The sequence below is a fragment of the Cupressus sempervirens genome, chromosome 11 (assembly GCF_028749045.1).
Source record: "Cupressus sempervirens isolate cs-2001-9-10 chromosome 11, ASM2874904v1, whole genome shotgun sequence".
Taxonomy (NCBI): Eukaryota; Viridiplantae; Streptophyta; class Pinopsida; order Cupressales; family Cupressaceae; genus Cupressus; species Cupressus sempervirens.
Window position 1 is genome coordinate 653121074 of NC_143128.1, and position 24843 is coordinate 653145916.

Below are 24843 nucleotides of genomic sequence, written 5' to 3' on the forward strand. Positions count from 1 at the left end.
TACTTCCCATAATAATATAACTATCAATGTAAATACAAAAACAATCACAAGACATTGCACAAAATGTAACCTAGAAACCCAACTCGGGAAAAGCCACGAACACAAAGGCTGCCAGGATCTACTGTCCTCATCCAGCCTCGAATCTGAATCAATTACACTGGTTAAGGGCTTCAACCCTGCTCTAAGAGCTATAACTCTTTCCACCTGGGCATCTACTCCTTCCCTATGAGCATCAACTCAACAATCAATTCCAAAATAGGTTATACTTCATCTTATATTTCTGTCATTAGATACACCATTAGGATTGTGTACATCTTCTTAAGTAATATGAAACAAAATAATATTCAACAAGAACTTTTCATTAAACCTACACAACATGCATGCACCAAAGAACTTCTACTTGTAATCAAACATGCAACAAGAAATAATCATCCACACAAGTTCAGCACATGACACAAGAATTTTTCTCGCAGAAACCTAGATTGGGCAAAAAACCATGGCAGGATTGATGCCCATGAGTGTGAATGCACTCTTCTGAAGTATGTCTGGTTAAGAGCTTAGCCTTGTTAGGAGCTTACAATAAGTTCGATGACTTCAAGACTAGCTAAAGTGTGACCCTGTTAAAGGATTCCCCTCTGGCCCTATTAAAAGCTTTACCTTTTTAAGAGTAGCCTTGTGAGAGGACCTCAAGCACTAGCTAAAATGTGACCCTGTTAAAGGATTTACAATAATGATCTATTAGGATTTACCCAATTAAGGGATTTAGTTTGCTGCAAGTGTTAGGGAACACCAAGAGGAATGATTTGAGAATGGCAATTAGCCTTGCTTGTACAAATCCAATGAATATCACACTTCTTCCCTAATTGCAGATTAACTCTTCTTTTGAATCAACACTTCTTGATTCATGATCTGTCACCACCACACACATGATCTCTGTATACCCCTACCTTCTTTTCATACATGAAATGATATTAATACATTTCAATAATTAGGGCATTCCACCGCCTCAACATTGGGTTTCAAATTTAAATTTTTGTCCTTAGAAGTTTGCCAAACGAGTTGAAAATGTTTTCTAGCTCACATCAACATTAGGATCCAATTGCACATCGATTTGATAAGAAAGTCAATACGTATTACACTTCCCTAGGTTCATGTACCTCTTCATGAATCATCGATTAGATTGACCAATAAAAATCATAACTATCATTCCATGTCCTTGGGGACACATCATTGCATATTCTGTAGTCTTCAACCGGTTACACAAACTAATCTGCCTTTACCGATCAAGTATCTACCTGATTGTTCTTCACTGTTTTTCATTGTTCTTCACTGTTCTTCCAATAACTCTGTCCACCAATCACCAATCTTGTCGTGATTGCAACAACAAACCAATAGCATCATAAAGATCAAATACCTTCAATCACAACACCTAATTTTATCTTGTAGAGCATACCAATCAAATCTTCTTCCTTGTCTTTGCATTGCAGAATCTATTTCCTGTTTTCACCAAACTGACTATAACTTGCACCAATCTTATGATGAACATGTGCAATCGTAGAGATAGCATAACAGACACCTCTAGAAACTATGTGCATGACTGCCCACCATAAGTCACAACATAACTCTCACTTCACCTTTTCTATTATGACCTATTACATCAAGAACGTAGTCAACCAAGAACACAAAGTTGACATCAATGACAATAACATCACTGATGGAACTCATAATAAAACTAACAATATGCTTCCTCATCTCATCAACATCAGTTATGCCAACAACATCAAGTTTTTTTCAATGGTTTGTGCCATTTCTCAATAATGACTTATTCACATTAAAGCTAAATGTATTCTCATGTCCCAGCTAATAGTATTGTTCACATTGTTATGCTTGAAAAGAACAAATGTTAATACAAAACTCAGCTTATGTGTTAGAATTAACTGGTGCATACTCAATTGAATATAATACTTTCTATAATAACATCATAATGATCTCCTTATATAATGGTGATTCACTTAAATAAATGTGATGTGTATGATTTAAATTTTAAGGTTTTTTCGTGGCCAGTCTTGATCATTGTTAACTGGACCCCTTACTTTTGTGTTTTCTTGATTCTCAATAATTTTGTTTGTTTAGAAAAAAGTGGAATCTAATTGTTGAGTTGGCTTTATTTAAAAGTCGACAAGTGGAAAACAAGAGGTCATATGATTTCTCTCCTTCCATAGCTTATACCAAATAAACAAAACTTTGGTATTTTTTATGTACCCTAACATATCACGTGACGACTATCTAAATGTTGGTAGTGAAGACTCTGATAGATCATTGGTCTATGACATGAAATTTATAGCTCAGTTTACATTTTCCAAAATGAATAAACAATAGCTCTCATGTTTTTATTTTCTTGAATAAGGGTTATCGAGTAATTGCTGCTGATGCACCACCTATATGGAGCCATCAAGAATGGGTTGATTCATTTGAAAAGTTCTTAGACGATATTGATGTTCACCATGTAAGTAACTTTGAGATTTATTTTGGCAGTATCATCCTTGTTTTGATATGACAATGCTGAAGATTTAATAAGGGATGAATGCTATTTGTAATCTTTAAGTGGAGGATAGTATACTGTTGAGCTCATTGTAGGAATTTTGGGATTTTAGTAAGATAGTTTTAATTGTATGTTCCTAATGTATACCATCATTTGAAGAGTCTTACCTCAAATTTATTAAAGAAATGGAGCATAAATGAAGGTAATATAAATGATGAATTATTGTGAAGACAAATTATTATACTAAACTCTAGATGCAACTAGGAAACAAAGAACAAGGAGTTGAGCTAGAGAGGTAACATAAAAAGAAAGTATGCAAGATCAATTCTTTTTATTAGGCAACATGATGTGCAGACATTCAATTTGCACCTGAGAAACACATACAGAAATACTATGGAAGTGTTTATCTATATTAAAGATGTAATGGGGATGAACTATAGAATGAATATATGCTATACTTACAAATGTGTTTAACCTCCATAATCATTACATAGATGCAAATGTGTGTAGCTTCCATGGTTATAAGGATTAAGTTATTGCCTCCCGTGATAGTCTAGCATGGAGTGTGGGTTATGTGGATTGGATTATCTCCTCCTAATAGTTTCTACAGTGTCACCCTTAGTCTTAGATTTTCCCAAGGGCATTCTTAGACCCTACATGATTGATGATAATATTGTTAGCTCCTCCAAAATGGCCTATTCAACAGTCAATATTTCTTACCCACTAGGTTGTTTTCATCTACTTACACTACTTTGTGGGTCCCCCCTTTACACATATCTTGTACTTGTCTGGGCTTACCTTATTTATGTTAACCCCCATTCACTATTTCTTCATTTTTTCAAATAATTCTTAATTTATTGTATTTGCTTAAGATTCTAGGCCCCCTTTTAGTTATTTTCTATCATACCTTGTGTTTATGTCCATCCCTTTGACCCTGAATGCATTTGTTGACAAGTGTTTTTGCACATTTAAACACAGAATAAAATACACTGAGTATTCTATTCTCCCTCGAAAGGAAATCCTATTTGATGACTCAAATACTGTCACCCCAAGGTTCTGGTAGCAGCTCTTGGTTGTGCTTCAGATAACTCAGTGAATGCATGTGATTTTGCTGGTATCACAAGGGACCTTATACTAACAAGCTGGAATTCTGTTTCTGCAAGGTTTCTCAGAAAATCTTAGGATCTAAAATCTCAATATCATCAGATTTAGCAGTAACAGTGGATGTTTTTCATCTTACGTAAATTCATTTTAAAAAGAGTAGGGTTTAGAAAGTTAAAGTAGGAATCTTAAATGAAAACTTGTTGACACTAATAGATGAATTCCAAAATGTTGATCAGATTTTGTTTCACCAGATTAAATTACAGCAACAACAAAACAGATGCAATCTTCTAAGAAATGCTTCAGATTTTCAGACCACTAGCCATTCATTTAGACTATCTAATAATGTAGATTAATAGACAGCTATTGGTTGAACTTAGTGTAATTATAATTATTTTATTAGTGGTAATATATTATATGTTGGGTATCAAGAAAAGGGCACCACACATATGAAATATTTTTAAGGCTTGAATCCAAGGTGAAAAATAACTGATAATTTAGTAGTCTAGGAAGGCTAGGGAACAATTCTTGCACCTTGATTTTGAGCTTAATTTTATTAGAAATATTTAAGTGTTGATGCCAATGGTAACTAGTCTGTTTTTTTTGCTTGGTAAACGGCCTAAGTGTTATGTTTTATTGATATAAAATAATAACATTTTTGTCCTTCTGTTCTGTGTGGGCTCCGGAGGTAAAGAACAGAGGCAAGAAAAACCCCCGGTGTAGCCCGGGACCAAAGTCCAGATATACAAAATACAAAATCCCTTTTATAAACAAAAAAGGGGATAATTGAGGATTAATCCTTATTACAAAGAGTTTGAAATAATTTTCTAAATCTAGAATCAGGATAATTATTTATACTGTTACAACTTTCTATAACATCAGATATCCTTCAATTTAGGATATTAATTACATCAATAAAGTATTTTATTCATCTATATGTCTGCTGTTTCTCTATCTTTGCATCACTGGAGCTGTTCCTGCCTCTAGAAGTATAGGTTCCCTGCATATAAAATAAAAGAGAACTCCACAAAGCACTAATCCACCTTCAAGTAGTAGATTATAAAATATACTTCCTTATTGGGTTAGTTTTTTAAATTGGAACCAAGGCCTAATTTTAAATCTTAAATCGACATTCCTCCAGACAAATATATCCTTCCCTTTTTGAAAATCAAGTTTGCATAATCAAATCAATATAATAAACTTTCTTTTCTAATAGTCATTTAAACTTAAAAATAGATACTCAAGTGATGCATTTAACACAGTAATTGCTACCACTGTTTGCCAATTAATTCTGAATATGCCTTTCAAAGAAAATCTTGACAGTAGTTAATTCTATCTTTAAATGGTTTAATTTGAAAACTCGATGCTACAAGATAGTAAAACATGAATTACTAAGGAAGGCATCCCATCTATTTCAAAAGGGAAATTAAAAAACCAAACATAAACGTAATGACAGCGCCTACTTAACACACGATAGGGACCAAAAATCATAAAAACCCAAAAAGAAAGAATCCACAAATGTCATAGAAAGATCAAAAACTAGAGCGGAAGAAGACAAAAAAAGAAGATGAGGATATAAATGAATTCAAACTATAGAGAACAGACAACCATAAATTTTAAGCTGAACCATAATACTAAAAAATTGTTACTAATTAAAGGTCTATAATATATCGAGGTCTATAGTTCAAAAGCCAGTTCTAGGTTTCTGTATATACTATAAGAACATATAAAGTAAAGTATTACTGAGTCATAGTTTTGTGCTATCTAAGGGGACCTCCTCTGGATGATGACTGGTTTATCCTCAGAGACCTCCTTGTTCTCGCTATCCTTCACGTTTAGCTTTGCTTTGCCCCTGTAGATCTTTTTTTGCAGCATATGTCATACCCCAACTATTTTTAATGACTGATGGGGAATAATCCTAAGATTATTCAAGTCCTCTTCATTATATGATTGGGGAATTTCATATCCCTCTACGCGCCAATAGCCCAAAACCCACTTCATATTCAGAGAAAGCAATTAATTCCTCTCAAAAGAAACTGAATGTTCCTTTCCATGGCCGGTCAAGGAGACTTGAATAATGTCTTCTCTTTTTAAAGACCAAAACTGGCCTTCGCACACACAACCATACAAAGCTTCCTGGTTGTCCAAATCTGCCCTCATATATACCTGTAGGAAAGGTATTTGTAACTTATTTTAATACAATATACTGCCAGCTCCAGTCCCTTAAGTATTTCTTTCATAAAAACATGGTGTGTAGCCCTAATTATATCCTCGTTTGGAACATTGGCCAAAGATAGTAGTGAGACGAATAATCCTACAATCTCACTATTTACTCTCAAGGTGAATTCGCTATCAAAATGAGGGTCTGCTATTAACCACTCGACCACTCTTCTGATCGCATCCTGAAGAGTTCTGCTCCATCTTTTTGGACGAATATGCCTTGTAAAAGAAGCTTGTTTGTTTCCCTAATGTCGAATGTCATCACATTAGTTTCCATGGGAACTACAACCCTTAGACCTGTTGATGTGAGTTTTGTTCTGCTACAACATGCAAAATCAAATACTTAATGTTTCGAGGAGAAACACCAAACACTCAATCCTCTCTTGATATAAGGTCATCTCTCATGCTATGCTTGCAAAGTAAGATCATGAAATGACTTCAAGGTTCCTTCTCAATTGTGTAATTCACTTAGTTTTATGATGTTATATGTTGGTTATCACAAAGGGACTTAAGCTATTCATTCAATAGATGTCAACTCTTGCACTTCTAAAAGTTTGGCTCTACAATGTGCAACGAAAATTTAAGTTCTAACTTCCCAATTCTCCACTTCAACAGAAACCTCTAACCTCTATTTTTACTCCTACTACTATGAATGCAAGGAATCATGGGTGAACTTGGACTCTACTAGATGTTTCTTAATCAGCGACTCCACCCACCTAGTGCAAGCTTCTAAGCAACTAACTAATGGTTTTCACATCAATATCTACCCTCTCCAATCCCATCAATGGATGCAAACTAAAAATTGGATATCAATTGAAGTAAGTGCTCAATAATTGACTTACCACACAAGGCACTCCTACCATCAGCAAGAGGGTAGTGGCCCGGATTTGTCGAGTCATTCAAGTAAACATCCACAAAACTTCCATTCAACCAAACTACTTCTAAACAACGTGAAATGAAATCACAAACAAAGTGAGGAAATATGGATCACCATGGAATAATACAAACTTGATCACAACAATTCACCATGCAAGGTACAACAATGAAAAGTAAAGTAAATTTGGCATTATATTAGCAACAATTCTCCAATCTCTCTCCCTCTACAAATGTGGGGAGCAATTCTTATATAGGGAGCTCAAATACAACGAACGACCAAGATTGATTTGAAATCAGTGGCCAAGATTAATCCACATAAGCCCTATTTAAGGTTTCATAACCACAAACTTGCCATTTTAATTTTCAATAAAAAATAATTTAATGGGGTAGTGGAAATCTGATTGGAAAATATTTAATTATTACCATGTACGATTTATTTTCCATTAATTCAGTTTTCCATTTATTAAAATTGATGCCATTTTGGATAATTTCAATAGTGCAACAATGGATGAATTAATTAATTCATTTAAAATCAGTGTTACCCCAGTACTAGGGTACGTCGGGATAAGTTTTTGGGACGGTTGGGGGACGACAAGGGGAGGACGAGATAGGGAGGGGTGTTGTATAGTATACACATAGAACTTGAAATGCTAGTTATGGAATAATGTTTCAGTAGAACATAGCAAATTAAAATAATTGAACATAGCAAAATTGCAACATGAGCTAGAACTATTGAACATTCAACCTAGTAAGATATTACATACTCTAGTAACATTCAAAAATCAAAATTAAAATAGAAATTCAAGTACCCATCCTAGCTATGGCATGGTTATGGAATGGCGGAGGTGAGGGTACTTGGGTACTTAAGCACTTCGTGCAGGGATGTCTCGGGGATGGGTACTTTGAGGTTTGGGAGGGGGGTGTGAGTCCCCGTGTTACACTGTTTAAAATCAATCCATATTTTGAACAATTGAGGTAAATTTAAATCTCATCTCAATTTAAAACTCATTTTTATTATATTAACTTTATTTTTATTAATTTTATTTCTAATTTTTTGTCATTTTCTCTCAATTTTTTAAAAAGATATTGGAGCAAAATGGGTCTTACCTTAATTTGAAATTAATTTCTTTATAAATAGTTAATCCAAGGCATTTTAATCCTCATGCTCAGACATTATTTTGTAAGGTTGTTTTCCTCAATTTTTGGGCCCAATGCCTTATATAAAAGAGGCCACACACATTTGGAACAAACTTCTAGTTTCAACTTTCCATTTAAAGGTTCAAAGATCATTACTCTAAGATGAGAGAAAATTAACATAGGTAGAAAATCAAGTTCTAGCACAAGATGAAACAACATTTACATGGGTAGTGAAATAGGCCTCAGCCAAGTTGAGACAACATTTACTTGGGTAGTGAAACATGCATCAACCAAGTTGAGACCACATTTAATTGGGTAGTGAAACACGTCACAACCAAGCTGAGACAACATTTACTTGAGTACTGAAACACACCTTAGCCAAGCTGAGACAATATTTACTTGGGTACTGAAACTAGCCTAAGCCAAGATGAGACAACATTTACTTGGGTAGTGAAACACGTCTCTGCCAAGCTAAGGCAACATTTACTTTTGTAGTGAAACACATTTGAGCTCAGGATGAGTTTTATACTTAGCCTAATCTAGCTCTTCTTTTAGCATCGCTCCCAATTTTGTTTTATCTCCTAGACTTAGCCAAATCTCTGTTTCATTCCAAATGCAAACTCATTCCTTCACACTCAAGTCCAAATGCCAAATCTCTAAAACCAAACTACTACAAAAGCCTAAGCAAAAAACAAAATAGGGGGTCTCCATTTGCAATGGGGCGATGGTGTGAAAACCTCACAACATCTTGCACCCACCCAAAGAAATGTTCCTAAATATTTCAAGAATATAACTTACTTAGAATCAAGAACCTTTGGCTAACCCCCTTTTACCTACCCAATGTATAGAAATTGTATTCAAAATGGGTGGAACCATGAATTGAGCTAAGAACCTTAATCCATAGTTACCCACATGTGTGCAAGTGATTTCTTCCTTGCTCAAAAAGAACCTTGAAAGTATCTTAGATCCGTCAGTCTCGGCTATTTTAATATCCTTACTTCAAAAGCATCCTGAATAGAGCCTTGTTGCTAGTTAGGCGTCCATAGCCCGGACAATGTTATCACTGTGGTCAACCATGAACATTGCTCTACCTTTAGTGATTATTTTTTATAGCATCGATAGAGATGTTCGCACACCCAAAGCCAAATTGCTTTATTTTCTTGTTTCTCTTTTTTTTGCTTTTCTCCTTTCTTTTGATATTGCCTTCCTTTTTCTCTCAATCTTTTATTTTTGGCTTACAAGTAGCGAAGCTTGTGGAGGGTTTGGACAACCGTAGTGGTAGTAAAGCAAGTGTATGATATTTCACTTATTGCAACTTCACTTGACACTTTCAAAGAACTTAATGCAATTAAGTGTGAGTAAAATGTTGCAATTGAAAGAATCTGGTGCCTTAAAAACAATGAAAGAAATCAATCCAAATTTAGTACAAAACCTTTTCAAAGGATTAGCTATTCGAAATAATTTCCAGTTAAGGCATTCTCGCAAGAGGTATTCAAGAAATCAACTGAACAAATCTATTGGGAGAACACCAAAGTGTGGGGAAGAACACATCACCTTTCTTACAAATTGGAATCCCTCTATACTAAACTACCTAAAGAAGACTCCTAAACTAAAGCAAAATAAGCAACTATTACCAAACCACTTGGGTCAAATGACTCAAGAAAAACCTAATCATCTAAACTAAAGCGACTAAAAGGAAAACCTACACCAACCCTCTTGAACCAAGTGGTTCAAGACAAACCTACTCTAACCATGTACCAGAATCCTAGAGGGATGACACAAACCAAACTGATATATACACTTGATCTAACATGGTTTCTCAAAATGTTCAAGAGCAACAAGGCTTGTGTAATGGTTCTCTATTTTGCAAATTTATCCTTGTACTTTGAAAAAAAATATTATTACCCCATTTTCAAACTCAGGAAAATTATCATGCAAGATCAATAGTTGAGGCAATTTGTGTGGTCCACGGTCCATCCAAATGCAAGTTTTCTTTCCTAAAATTTTCAACATTAGATGCAAGGAAAGAAACAACCTGGCATGTCTCTAGTGATAATTCATGGTGTAATCCTTGTTGATCATCCACAGCTTCAAGAGGTCGCAGTTGGTGATGGATAACCCCATGGGCGTCAACATCAAACCCTTGGGTGGCTAAGAAATGATCAAACTTGTAGTCAAACGCATAAGATTTTGCATTAGGAGGCTTGTCCTTGTACAACATGAACCATGCATCTCAATGAAGGTCGCTAAGTGCATCCCCAAAAATAAAAGATTCCTTGATAATGTCTCCTTCAAATATCTCCCCAAGCTGATCAAATGCAAAGTCCCACATAGTTGCATGTAGATTTCTCTTTACAAACATCTTGCAATTCTTCCTGTAGAATCTCATCAAGCATAAACTCTTCAAAACTGGAAGGAATCTCATCACCAAACATCCTCACAAGCTCATCATTTCATTCTCAAGCGGTGAAGTCTCTGGAGGTCGAAGTTGATGGTGAATCGTGTCACTTGCAGCAACTTGATTATCTTGAAATACCTTTGACAATGACTCAACTTCCTGAATGATATCCTTTAGCACCCCCCTAAAGGTTGTATTATCTTTGACTATTTTGTCAAATTGTTCTTCATACTTTGAATCATCTATGATAACTTGCAGTTCCTCATTCAGCTTGTCCACCTGACTATCCTTTGTAAGGGTATGTGAATTTCCATGCCATTCATCCTCAAGGATTCATCCTTTGTAGCATGAGGGAAAGTTCATCAAGGATCACCTACTCAAAATTGTGATGATCACCTTCTAGCTCTTCAAGATGTTGATCTTTGTCTTCTATGTCTCCCATTCCTTGAATAAAATCTTTCGCTTCTTTACTTTTCTTGTCCACTCCTAGTGAAGTGATGTGTGAAATTTTTTCCTCTTGATTATCATTGTCATTTACTCAACCATGCTTTCTTTCTTCAACCTTTGGTTCCCAACTTGAGTGATGACTACCACCTTCATTAGACATCCAACTTGGCAGCAGAAATAAATCCTTGCCAAGCCCCATAGATACTTTCTCATACCAAACCCATTTGAACCTTGATCGAGTCAATAGTGTCTTGACAAGATGGGCAAGTAGATTCCTCATGCGAAAGGTTATGCACACTACACTAAGTATTTCCTCCATATCCATTTCTTGGGTTCCTATTAATATCTTCTTTGGACTCAAGAAACTCTTCTTCTGAATTGACAAGTACCACAAGCTCATGTACTTGTGAAAAAGAAATTTTGCCTCGTAATGCCAAGTCCACCCTCAAAAGGAACACTAAGTGATGCATCTCCTCATGTGCAGTGGTGCCATGTATCCCACACTGCCCTATCACTACAAGTTGTGTCAAATCACACTGATACAACCTCTTTTTCAAACCAAACCAAATAGGAAGAACATCCACGTGCCTATCCATTGAGAAACATTTTCTTCTTTTTGAGTTTTTTGATTTTTGATTTTTTGGTTTTTTTTTAAATTTTCATTAAAAAAAAATTGTCTTTCGAAGAGGTCTCTCATCTCGAATACAACTTGAAAGCTAACTTCTGTTGATAATTCCACGAATGAACCTTGTTCATGCCCTCCTAGCACCAATTTCTGTTGATGTAACTTTTGTTCCACTATAACATGTAGAATCAAATACTTAATGTTTTGAGGAGAAACACGAAACACTCAATCCTCTCTTGATATAAGGTCACCTGTCATGCTAAGCTTGCAATGTAAGATCATGAATTGGCTTCAAGGTTCCTTCTTAATTGTGGACTTCATTTAGTTTTATGGTGTGATATGTTGGTTATCACAAAGGGACTTACGCTACTCATTCAATGGATGTCAACTCTTGCATTTCTAAAGATTTGGCTCTACAATGTGCAATGAAAATATAAGTTCTAGCTTCCCAATTCTCTACTTCAAATTAAATTTCTAACCTCTATTCTTACTCTTACTTCTACTATGAATGCAAGGAATCATGAATGAACTTGGACTCTACTAGATGTAGCTTAATCGACAACTTTGCCCACCTAGTGCAAGCTTCTAAGGAACTACCTAATGGTTTTCACATCAATATCTACCCTCTCCAATCCCATCAATGGATGCAAACTAAAGATTGGATATCAATTGAAGTTAAGTGCTCAATCACCAACTTACCACACAGGGCACTCCTACCATCAACAAGAGGCTAGTGGCCCGGATTTGTCGAGTCATTCAAGTAAACATCCTCAAAAATTTCCATTCAACTAAACTACTTCTAAACAACATGAAATAAAATCCTAAACTACGTAAGGAAATATGGATCACCATGCAATAATACAAACTTGATTGCAACAATTCACCGTACAAGGCACAACAATGAAAAGTAGATAAGATAAGATAAGATAAGATAATGATATTAATGTCTAACAAAAGACCACCAAAAGGTGTATGGGATTGGAAGATTACAACAATGAGGTTGGCAACAATAGGAGCACCCAACGTTGTCTGAAAACTAAAGCAACAACAAAATAATAAAAGCATAGAAACAGAGAGAAAAGGCCAAGAAAAGACTAGGAGTCCTTGTTAGGCAAAAAGAAATCAGGCACAAAAGGATATGCTTGTCGATGGGTAGAAGCTTTGCTCTATCTTTGGGAACGAGTAGAGGAGTGCCACTGTTGCAAATAGCCAGTACGAGATCTAACAGATCTGGAATGACTGGAAGAGCTGGTAGAACTAGATGACCTTTTCACACCATGCAAAGGAGATAAGGGTGTGAAAATGGCAATAATGAGCTGAGTAGACATATGCCGATGCAGAAGTAGTGATTGTAGTGTACTATCATGGAGCGTAGTGACCTCCTAAAGATAAAGTGCAAGACACCTCTGATCATAGTAATTGAAAAAATCATAAAGAGAGAAACACTTCCGGAATAGACAGAAAAATCTCCCTTTGATCTCATAGTGTATAGGGCAACGGAAAATAAAGTGAGTGTCTGTCTCAATCTCATCCAAAGTACATAGCTTACAGATCTGCTCCCCGCTGTCAATATGATGGTCGTTTTGAGCTCGAAGGCGATGAGAACCAACTCTAAAAGATGCTAGGGAGATACGTAGGGCGTGAGACCACCGTTGAGAAAGGTAGCTAGGATGAACAATAATCCCATTAGAGATCTTCAAAAAGTGCTCTGCATAAAAGGACATCCTCGGGCGTAAACCATCAGGCGGGTTAACCCTAGTAGTGGCAATGTACTGTCTATAAATGTCAAGTCTGATATGCTCATTTAACTCCTTCCGTGAGGGGAGAAGATGAGCAGGGGCGTTCAACAAGAACTGGTAAGCAGGGAGGTGGTCAATATCAATACCAATCGAACCCAGCAAAGAAGCCTATGCACACTAGCAACGAGCTTGAGAACCATACTTAGAACTCGCAGTAGTAACCAAAGAACAATATGCCAAGTAGGAGTACCGATCATGTTCACCAACTAGATCCGCAAAACCATGGAGGCGATGGAGGAACCAAATCATATCAAAAATGGTTGCGAGGAGCAACTGTGGCATTATATTAGTAACAATTCTCCAATCTCTCTAGGTCTCTACAAATGAGGGGAGCAATTCTTATATAGGGAGCTCAAATACAACAAATGACCCAGATTGACTTGAAATCAATGGCCAAGATTAATCCACATAAGCCCTATTTAAGGTTTCATAACTATCTACTACAAGCATTAAATGCTCATCCAATTACAATTAAGCACCACCTTATGGGCCAATGAGAAAATTCAAATCCATAACAACTTGATAAGGATCAATGGCACATGGAGCAACGAGAAGAGAGTTCATTGTAGACAACGCCACCTCATCACTTTGGGAATTGTGTTCCTTAGGCCTGTAAGGCAAACAAGCACTTGTAAATAGTTATCAAATTTTAAATAATAATTGCCATAAGACTTAGAAAATTATCACAAACTTGCCATTTAAATTTTCAATAAAAAATAATTTAATGGGTAAATGGAATTTTGATTGGAAAATGTTTAATTATTACCATGTATGATTTATTTTCCATTATTTAAATTGCCCATTTATTAAAATTGATGCCATTTGGATAATCTCAATGCAACAATGGATGAATTAATTAGTTCATTTGAAGTAAATCCATATTTTTGAAAATCGAGGCAAATATAAATCTCATCTCAATTTAAAACCCTTTTTTTTTCATTTTATTTTATTTTTAATTTTTTGTCATTTTCTCTCTCCTCATTTTTTTGTTCTTTTAATTTTTAATTTTTAAATTATTGTTTAAAGATATTGGAGCAAAACGGGTCTTGCCTCAATGTGAATTTAATTTCTTTATAAATATTTGATCCAAGGCATTTTAATCCGCCATGCTCATACATTATTTTCTCAGGTTGTATTGCCTCAAATTTTGGGCCCAATGCCATATATAAAAGAGGCCACACACATTTGCAACAAACTTCTAGGCTTAACTTTCCATTTAAAAGGTTCAAAGATCATTACTGTAAGATGAGACAAAATTAACATAGGTAGAAAATCAAGTTCTAGCTCAAGATGAAACAACATTTACATGGGTAGTGAAACACACCTCATCCAAGCTGAGACAACTTTTACTTGAGTAGTGAAACACGCCTCAGCCAAGCTGTGACAACATTTACTTGGGTAGTGAAACATGTCTCAACTCAGGATGAGTTTTATAGTAATATTGCTTCTGGTTTCAACTATGTGAGAATTTTTTTAGCACCAACGTTTCGGATAATGTGTCTTATACTTAGCTGAATTTAGCTCTTCTTTTAGCATCACTCCCAATTTTCTTCCATTTCCTAGACTTAGTCAAATCTCCATTATCATCGCTTCACCCTCAAGTCCAAATGCCAAATCTCTAAAACCAAATTACTACAAAAGCCCAAGCAAAAGACAAAAGAGGGGGTCCCCATTTGCAATGGGGTGATGGTGTGAAAACTTCACAAAAAGACCAAATACTAGTTAATCATTAACAAATGTGATGAGCATAGAGGATACTACAAATGGGTGACTTCTTGAGTATAAAAGACAATAGTTTTTGGATAGTTCCAGTTGACGAGAGATCATGATGACAAAACTTATCTCTCAAAATGATTACTTTGTGAAAATTTGAGAGAAGGTAATGATAAAACATCGATCTATGAGTACTTTACAAAGGGGTGGGCTGGACTACCGAATGTTCATAAACAAAAGTGTAAAAGAAATGCATAAGGATCATAAGTCACAAGAAGAAAATAGAGGAAAAGGAGAAGGAAAAAGCACATAAGGAAGGGAAAACCACCGTGACAAAGATGCGGGTTGGGCAAGATAGGGATAAGACTAAATGAAACTCAAAGCAAAGGGAGGCTCTATAACTATAAAGATATACTATGAAATATAGAGACCACAATATAAAAGAATTATGGGTTTATAAAGAGATAACTATAAGTCATAGTAAATCTTGATATTTAGAGAAATAGAAAAAAGGCTATAAACCAAGACAAAGACCTAACAAGGAGGGCAAAAATAAACCCATCGATAGATCAATAGATAGATTGATAGATAGATCAATAGATAGATTAGATGGATGGATGTACGGATGGATTGATAGATAGATTAGATGGATGGATGGATGGTCGGTCAGTCGGTGGGTGGGTTGGTACGTGTGTGAGCAGGTTGGTACTTGGGTAGGGGGGTGAGGTGGGGAAGGTGGGTAGGTGGGCAGGTCGGGAGGCAGGTGGGCAGGGAGGTAGGTAGGCAGGTAGATAGACACATAGACACATAGATAAATAATTATGTTTTAAATCACTTCTAACTGAATGCTATGAGCCTGCACTCAGCACATGAAGCATAATTAATGAGAAAATATAATCAACAAAATAAGAAATGAGGGAATAGCACACAAACTATCTACAAGATTATCAAAACTTGTCAATTCTGCAACACTTGGTGAAGGTTCTATATAAAGAAATTCATTGCTTCACAAAATACCTTTGGATGAATTTGCAAGCTCTTTAGTGAAATTGGGTGCATTCCTAACAACTTTGATGGTTTTGACATCACAATGATTAAAAAATGATCCATGGAATGACACAAAATGAAGTTAAAAAAAATATTCATGAACAATAGTTATTTATTATATTTGTAAAGATAAACAAGTGCACATGTTTTAGCAACCAAGTTTTGATGTAATAACCACAATTTTTTTAATGATCGCTGTTTTATCTCAAAAACTACTGTGGAGTGGAGAAACAGTTATATAGATTTTACATACATTGGACATAAAAAAGGACAATTATATTGACTATTTTTAATTGTTTAATGTTCATGAACCCATGTATGGTTGAAAACCTCTCCTCCATTTAAAGAGTGTTTGTTTCAATGCCATGGCAATGAGCAGTCAAGCATTGATTCCACGGTCCACCTATCTAATAAATTTTGGATGACACGTTGCTAGGTGAAAGACACATGTTCAAACCTTGATGGGTTTGAAATTTTGAATCACAAAATGCTTAAAGGAGAGATGATTGACCTTTAAAATGGAACTCTGGTCAAATGAGGCCTCATAGCTCCCTTGGTAACATGGAAAAGAGCATTTACTGATTTAAAAGACCTAATGAAAGCAAAAAACACATATATACATATATTCCCATGCATACAAAAAGAGGAAGTTATATTTCAATTAAAGGAAATTTAAGATTCTGGAAGATGAAATTAAAACAGCATGTCCTTTTAGTATTTTTGTAAATTCAAAGTAGTTTCAATATAATGCAAGAGAAAGGCACAACAAGAACTTTATGCAAGTAAAAATCTAAACTGTTATAACTGGCTTCGGCCTCTTTTCTTTTGTAGTATTTTTTTCTCTTTTCATTGAATGCATGCTTATGGTTTGAATGTACATGTTTTTTTGCATGTTATCATAAATTATGATTAATTAATTTTTACATAATAGTTCAATTTTTATTTATTTTGGATGTCATTTTGCATGATCCATATGTGCATGGAGCGAATTTATGTACTAGGCTACCTAATTTTGATTCTCTTCACAGGTACATCTTTATGGCACCTCACTCGGGGGTTTTCTTGCACAACTTTTTGTTCAGTATCGTCCAAGACGAGTAAAATCTGTAGTGCTATCAAATTCCTTTTTGGAAACTCGTTGTTTTGGAGATGCAATGCCTTGGTCTTCCTTGTAAGTTTACCATAAGTAACTTATTTCTAGATGAACATGTTATAGCTCTAAAGAAATAGCTGGTTACTTTTCTAAACTCCTGATAACAACTGGAATCCAGTTTCAAGGATATTTATTTTAGAGTTAAGGGGGGAAAATGTGCGAGAGGCACCAGGGATGATAAAGGCCGTAAGGTTTAACTGGATTCACAAGTTTTAATCAGGTTAAGGTACTTAACAGGAACCATTGAACAAAACTATTGGGCAAACTACTGATATCATGAGGATGAAAGCTTCCCTAATTTTTGGGTTTATGGTTTTAAGGTTTAAAACTTTAAGCTTCAGGGTCCTACGATCAACTTATGTGATCATTTCCAGCATCAGGTAGATAGGTCAGCTGAGGGACATAGAATGAAGGTTTGAGCATGTAAAGAATTATGTGGTAATGATTTGTAGCTTTGGTCGGATTAGTTCAAACAAAACCTATGTAATCTATTGATCTTGAGAGATTGATATCTATCATTATTCTATATAATGATCAAATTAAATTGTTATGAATATTGTCAAACATATTGCATGATTAATAACTATTAAGTTAAACTTCATGTATATACTCTCTATATATGTATATAATATGTTTTTACATTATTAAACACACACACACATAATCCAACCTAATAATTAATAATCATGTAATGTGTCGATATTGAGTATCAACTTGATCAAATCTGAACGTATTCATTGTACTGAATCATCGATCATATGTGATCAATAAAAACTATCAATTTGAGTATTATCATTGTCGCATTATGATTATTGATTTAAGCCGTTGATAATATTAAGTATTGACATTATGGAATATCACAAACAACAACGTAATTGTATTTATGAAACGACACTTAAGACACGTCTCACGTAGAGAAATGCCTCTACGTGAGCTCTGATCCACGTAGGGACATGCTTCTACATAAGGTGTGTTCCTTCAGATATATATATATATATATATATATAATTATAATTTAGATGTTTACTTCGAAAAACAGAAAATATATACTGCTATTACAAAGTACAATAGATCTCTTCAAGTTGGCACAAAGTTATATTACTTACTAACATAAATCTGGCATATTATTACAGCTCTGCAACATTGTATCGAAAACAATATTAGTATTTTTATAACTAAAGAATAAAATAGATTTTGTCTTTATTCCATTATTGAATCAATATCAACATACATTTGAAATAAAATAAATCTGATTAAATATTAACATGGTATTAGAGCCAGGTTATGAAAAAAAAATCCGTATCAGATTTATAGAAAGTTCATCTAAACTAACTTTAGAATTCTTTAATAATATAAAATGGTGAATGACATAAGATTTGAACATTGACTTGAAGGAGCATCAAATTTTGTATTGTGGAAATTTAGAATAATGCTTGTCCTAAAAGAACATGAGTTAGAATCATTCGTGGAGAAAGAGAATCCCATATCGTGTGATGACAGTAAGACACATTAATGGATGAATAAAATTAACCAAGCCATGAAGATATTAGTGGATGCAGTAAAAGATCATATAGTTCCAATTATATCAAAATTAGACACTTCATACAACATGTTCACAACCTTAGAGAACATGTATGAGATAAAGAACATGAGAACTCTTGCATTAAAATAACTTTAATTGTGTATAAATGAACAAAAGTGAAGCTGTTACACCATACTTCATAAGAATAATAGAGTTAAGAGATTAGTTATCCAATATTGGCCACACAATAGACAATAAAGAATTAACAATGCTGGCTCTCAACAAATTTCCTACATCTTGGGAATCCTTCATACAAGGAATAAGTGCTCGATCTATACTTGCTAGGTTCAATTGTTTGAAAACCAATTGCATTCAAGAAGAATCCAGACTTATTACTAGAGGGATTAGGTCAAATCCTCAAAATGAAGATATTCAAGTCCTAAACTCTCATGCTTACAAAAAAGGGAAGAAATGTAACTTCAATAGGAAGAAAGGAAAGGATTCAAGTGGACAGCGCTCATTCAAGAGAGAGAGGGACCTATCTAAAGTACAATGCTTTAGATTTGACAAATTTGGTCATCTTGCAAGCCTGGCCTAAACCTCAAGCTTCCATAGCTGAAGTTAATGAAATGAGCTAAGATAGGGACTTTGAAAGACGTGTTTTATTCAGCCCTTTCTAGTCAAGTAACCACCAACCTAAATACTTTGGTCATAGGCAGTGGAGCATCCCATCACATAATAGGATTCAGAGAACACCTGGATAACCTTGTTGAAGATTCAGATGAGGAAGTCATCTTTGGGGATGATTCCAACTATCCAGTGAAAGGATTTGGAGCTTGCACTATACACTAAAACTCGGGCATTTCTCTCCAACTAATAGGCGTATAGTTCGTACCAGGTATCAAACATAATTTGGTCTCCATTTCAGTCCTTAAAGACAAAGGATATCGAATTACCTTCATGGATGGTAAAGTTCTAGCTTGGTCCACAAACTCAAACATTAAGAAAGCTAACACTACAGGTGTTTGACATGAATGTTTATACAAACCTTGCACTTCTCCTTCTCAAGCTCTAATTTATGAATCCTCAAATACAAGTGAGATTTGGCGTAATAGATTAGGGCATCTTCACTATCGTGATCTACCTTCAATTGAGAAATTGGTAACAGGTTTACCCAAATTAAACTAGGAACATGAAGGAACTTGCAAAGGGTGTGCTTAGGGAAAAAACACCCAAGACACCTTTCATAGGAGTGAAAATAGATCTAAAGATGTATTAGAACTTGTTCATTCAGATTTATGTGGACCAATGATAGTGTTGGTAAACAAATTGTTCTTTCCATTGTAATTCTTAAATGCCCAAACCTATGAGAAACAATTTGATACCAACAGTTGGATAATCTATCATGAGGCTGATAGATTTCCTCTGAATTAAAAGGTACAACTCCCTTATCAATGATATTCAATGAATCTTGTTTTATTCCTAAACTAACTGGGTATGTTCTTAGCTTGAGAACGAAAGAGGAAAACCGAGCCAGCCCTAGACGGAACTTATTCCTAAACTAACTAGGTATGTTCTTAACTTGAGAACGAAAGAGGAAAACCGAGCCAGCCCTAGACGGAACTAACTCAGGCAGTGAATTCAGTTCTACACCTAGCCAACCCAGGAATTTACACATCCTATGACTCCCCAACATTGGTAATGCAATGTAAATGATAATTATGCAAATGCAATGCAAAATGAAAATGAAGATTAAACATCCTAATCTTTACAACAGGAATGAATGACAGTACTTCGATCTATCACCATTCACTATTTGACTAAGAATGCAAGAAAGTGCTCAAAACTGACCGTAACAATACTCCGATTGAAAGTAATTAGAAAAAGTGATGCTCAAATACTCTGATTCATAACAAAACCTTTCTTGTTTTCAACACAACAAACACAACACTCTGATTATATTTGCTTGCAATCTACAACAAAATCTATTACAAAAACTGAATATCAATCTCCAATGCATAAATGAAAATATAGAAATTAAATGCCCTCCCCTCTACTCTAGCAATGCCTACTTTTGCAGAAAAGAAGAACCCCCCATACCCACAAAGATTTACAATAAATAGACTTCTTCATAACCATTCGGTTCTATAACTGTTTCTTCCCGGGGATTCTCTTCACTTTCCGATTGGTTTCTTCTGGTGACTTTTCAGTTTAGTAATTGACTCTTGTCTCTTTGATTTCTCATCTTTTTCCTTTTGAAAATTGATATTCTTAATAACTTTAAAGTTAATAATGATATATCTTAACATATTTAAATTATATTTTACCAATTGACATTTAAATATGTTAAATCAAAATCTTTCCTTTGTTGGGCAGACAGAAAAATAAATACTGCTGCCAGTAAAAATGCATCATATTTTAGGGGGCATATCTTTTTCTTCCACCCTTGGATCGAGCTCATTTTTGGATATGTTTTTCCAAACCTAATTTTCTGCATTCTGACCGAAGCGATTGGAAAAATAATCACCAAGTCAAAAGATATGAGCTATTGAACACTGGTCTATATGACTGTTACAAAATCAGAATTGATAAAATGAAGTTTCCAGCCACTCTTCTTTCATAGGCTTTGTAACCCAAATGTCTTTAATTTGCCAATATGTTATCTTCCATGCTTACCATGTTGATTTTTCTCTAAAATTTGGGAGTGAGTTTTTAGAATGCTTGTGGCGGAAAATCCCGAATGGAGGTCAAAAAGCGTACCAAGTTCTCAATTTTCCGCGTCTTTGTTGTAGGTGAAATTTGCACATTCTAGTAATAGCTACACTTTGTAAATAATTAACAAGTAATACTTCTTCTTTGCTACCGGGTCACTAGTTATAGAACATTCCAATTCATTCTTGGTGGAAATTTGACTTCTGTCTTCTCCCTTTTGCGGAAAACTCCAACCTGACTACGAAAGGCGTAGCATAAAATGACTTTTCCACTTCATATTTAATGTCATGTTGATGTTCAAATCTTTAAGAGATAAATCATTATTAAATTATCATTCTTTGTTTAATCAATTAAGAGCTCTTTTCCATCTCTCTATTGTTGTTTTGATACTCAGTAGAAATTCCATTTTTGAGTGTGGAATGCGCACCCAATCTTCAATTTTCCACCTTCGTGTAGTGGGCACAATTTTGATGTAAATTGATTCATAAATTACCTTTTTGAAGTGATCTTGATACTAGACCCCATATATGATCGTGTAGTGGGCACAATTTTGATGTAGATTGATTCATTTTGGATTGAGATTTGCCTTTTCTCTCCTCATGTGGAAAACTGAACTTTGACTGCAAAAGGCGTAGTAGAAAATGAGTTTTCCGCTACGCTTTTCCCTTTGGTGGAAAATGAAACATTTGCTTCTCCAATGGGAAATCTGAAAATGACTGTGAAAGGTGTAGCGAAAAATGAGTTTTCCGCTACGCTTTTCCCTTTGGTGGGAAATGAAACATTTGCTTCTCCAATGAAAATTTTGATAATGACTGCAAAAGGCGTAGTAGAAAATGAGTTTCCCACTACGCTTTTCCCTTTGGTGCAAAATGAAACATTTGCTTCTCTAATGGAAAATCTGAAAATGACTTCTCCATTTTAGTAAACATTTCTCTCTTTTCTTGGCATAGATTTGTTCTTCTATTCATCTCTTCACATGCTTTCCTTTCAATTTTAGATCTACATTCTGGACTTTCATCTGTTATGTTTGTCGGCCTTTATTCAATCTTCGTAGACAATAGATCTTCACAAAACATGTGCTTTCATTAAAACTGAATTTTCTAATAGTCAGAACTTGAATCCATGGAACCTCTGCATCAAATACCTTAGAACGTTGAAACTTCGTAGAAATATGGTTAGGGAAAAACCATAAACATTTGGGGGAACTCTTTATGAGGTCAATTTTAAAGGTTTGAAAATGGTGTACCAAAAGTATGCCTACAGATAGTAAACTCTTTAGAAGGATTTTGGTACTATGTTATTTTGTAGATGACTATTCAAGGAAAACATTGATATATTTTTTGCTAAAGTTCTTATGAGATTTAAGAATTCTATGGCTCTAGTAGAAAAATATGTCAGGCAAAAGAATCAAAATCCTAAGATCAGATAATAGGAGGGAATACATGTCAGATAACTTAAGACCTTCTATAATAATGCCGAGATTAAGAGGGAGTTTACCGTTCTTATAATCCTAAACAAAATGGTGTAGCAGAAAGAAAGAATAGGACAATTGTAGAAGTAGCCAAAGCCATGCTACATCGTCAAAAATTTAACACTTCTCTCTACGCTGAGGCTGCTAATACTGCTGTCTATATTCAAAATAGATGTCCTCACTCCCATTTGGATAACAAAACCCTTGAAGTAGCCTTTACAAAAACAAAACCTGATATAAGTCACTTGAAAATCTTTGGTTATCCCATTTACATTCATTACTGAAAGAAAAGAGATTCAAACTAGAACCCTTAAGGAAAATGGGAATATTTGTCAACTACAATGAAACATCTTAAGCCTACATGATTTACATTTTTGGACAAAAATTAATTGAACTAAGAAAAAACATTATCTTTGAAGAAAATGTTGCATTTAAAAGATCCAAAGGCTCACAAAATGGACATTGAAGATCAAGAACCTCCTCAAAACATGGAAGAACATCATACTACTGAGATTCAAAGGGAGACTCTTGAACATATGGAAACAACAATGAAAATGAACCCTTGGACTCCATTGATGAACCTAGAAATGCTGCAGTTAATAGAAAAAGACCTCTTTGGGCAAGAAAGATGATTCAAGAGGTTGAAAATTATGCAGCTCCAAAAGGAACCTCCAAAGAAAGCAAAAGACCACATAGATACTCTAGCTATGTTGCCCATATGAGTAAAATCATCAAGTTAGAACCCTTTGATGTTGAGGAAGCTCTTAAACATCAAGTTTGGAAAGATGCTATGATAGAAGAATACCAATCCATCTTTAAGTACAATGTTTGGGACATTGTACCTAGACTGAAAGATAAATTAGTGGTTTTGTGTAAATGGGTCTTCAAAATCAAACATGATGCAGATGGCAGTATTGAAAAATATAAAGTGAGATTTGTTGCCAAAGGCTTTTCTCAAAAGGAAGGGATTCATTATAAAGAAACTTTTTCTCTAGTGGCTCGTTATACCTCAGTTAGGGTTGTGATTGCTATCGCTGCTTCAAAGGGACGAGAGATTTATCAAATGGATGTGAAGACTGCTTTTCTTAATGGTATAATAGAAGAAGTCTATGCAGAGCAACCTGAAGGATTTGTGATCCATGATAACAAGTCCCATGTTTGCAAATTAAAGAAGAATCTATATGGTCTTAAACAAGCTCCTCAAACCTGGTATGAAAGGATCCACAATTATCTTTCAGGATTAGGGTTTTCCAAAAACAATGTAGATGCAAACTTGTATTTCAAGGTAATAAATGGTGATATGTTGATTCTCATTCTTTATGTTGATGACTTATTGATTACAGGAGAAGAACATCTGATCACCAAGTGTAAACAAGATCTAGCATCTAAATTTGACATGAAAGATTTGGTTCATCTAAATTGCTTTCATGGTTTAGAAGTATGGAAGCGGGCTGATGGTATTATCCTAAATCAAGGAAAATACACTATTGACATTTTGAAAAGGTTCAAAATAATGGGCTGCAAACTAATGTCTACTCCCATGGAAACAAATTTACATAAATTAAAAGAAACGACTATCTCAGAATTATTAGATTCCACTCTCTATCGATGAATGATTGGCTTTCTAATGTACCTTTTTAACACTAGACTAGACAATTGTTTTGCAACAAATATACTTAGTTCATGTCTGAACCAAGACAACTACATTTTATGATATTTGCCTGGCACAATTGGATGTGGTTGTAGTACGTAATAAGGTACTTAGGATTAGTTAAGCTTTGTTGGGTCGGGTAGTTAGGAAGTGAGGGGATGTGTTTGTTGGTTTTCCCAACCTACGGACCATTATATAATTACTTTGAATTATGAATGATGTACTCATGTTTTGATAATCAATGAAAGAAATAAAATTTCCTCGCCATTTGATATTCTGGTACGAATAATAAATGTTATGTAGTAATATTGAATCTATGTTGTATTACTATGCGTATCTTGTGAGAATAACCATTCTACATTTTGGCGCCATTGCCTAAGTCTAAACCTGGAGGTCGTCGGCTAGGCAGGATGGATTAATGGGAAGACC

The 24843-nt window shown here is 34.9% G+C and overlaps 1 protein-coding gene across 23 annotated transcripts in view; it reads left to right on the top strand.

Annotated features, from left to right (window-relative positions):
• The window catches only part of LOC149531465 (uncharacterized), a 183313-nt gene that overhangs the window by 19125 nt on the left and 139345 nt on the right, over positions 1 to 24843 (top strand). For 21 of the 23 annotated variants that reach the window (XR_016358326.1, XR_016358327.1, XR_016358328.1 and 18 more), the window contains 2 exons: positions 2408 to 2506; positions 16934 to 17076. Coding sequence is in view for 20 of the 23 variants with exons in the window: in XM_089807948.1 (XP_089664074.1) it covers positions 2408 to 2506; positions 16934 to 17076 (242 nt within the window). In the remaining 3 variants the exon portion in view is untranslated. The remainder of the gene's footprint in view (positions 1 to 2407; positions 2507 to 16933; positions 17077 to 24843) is intronic. The other 2 variants (XM_089807946.1, XM_089807947.1) reach the window with 1 other exon arrangement.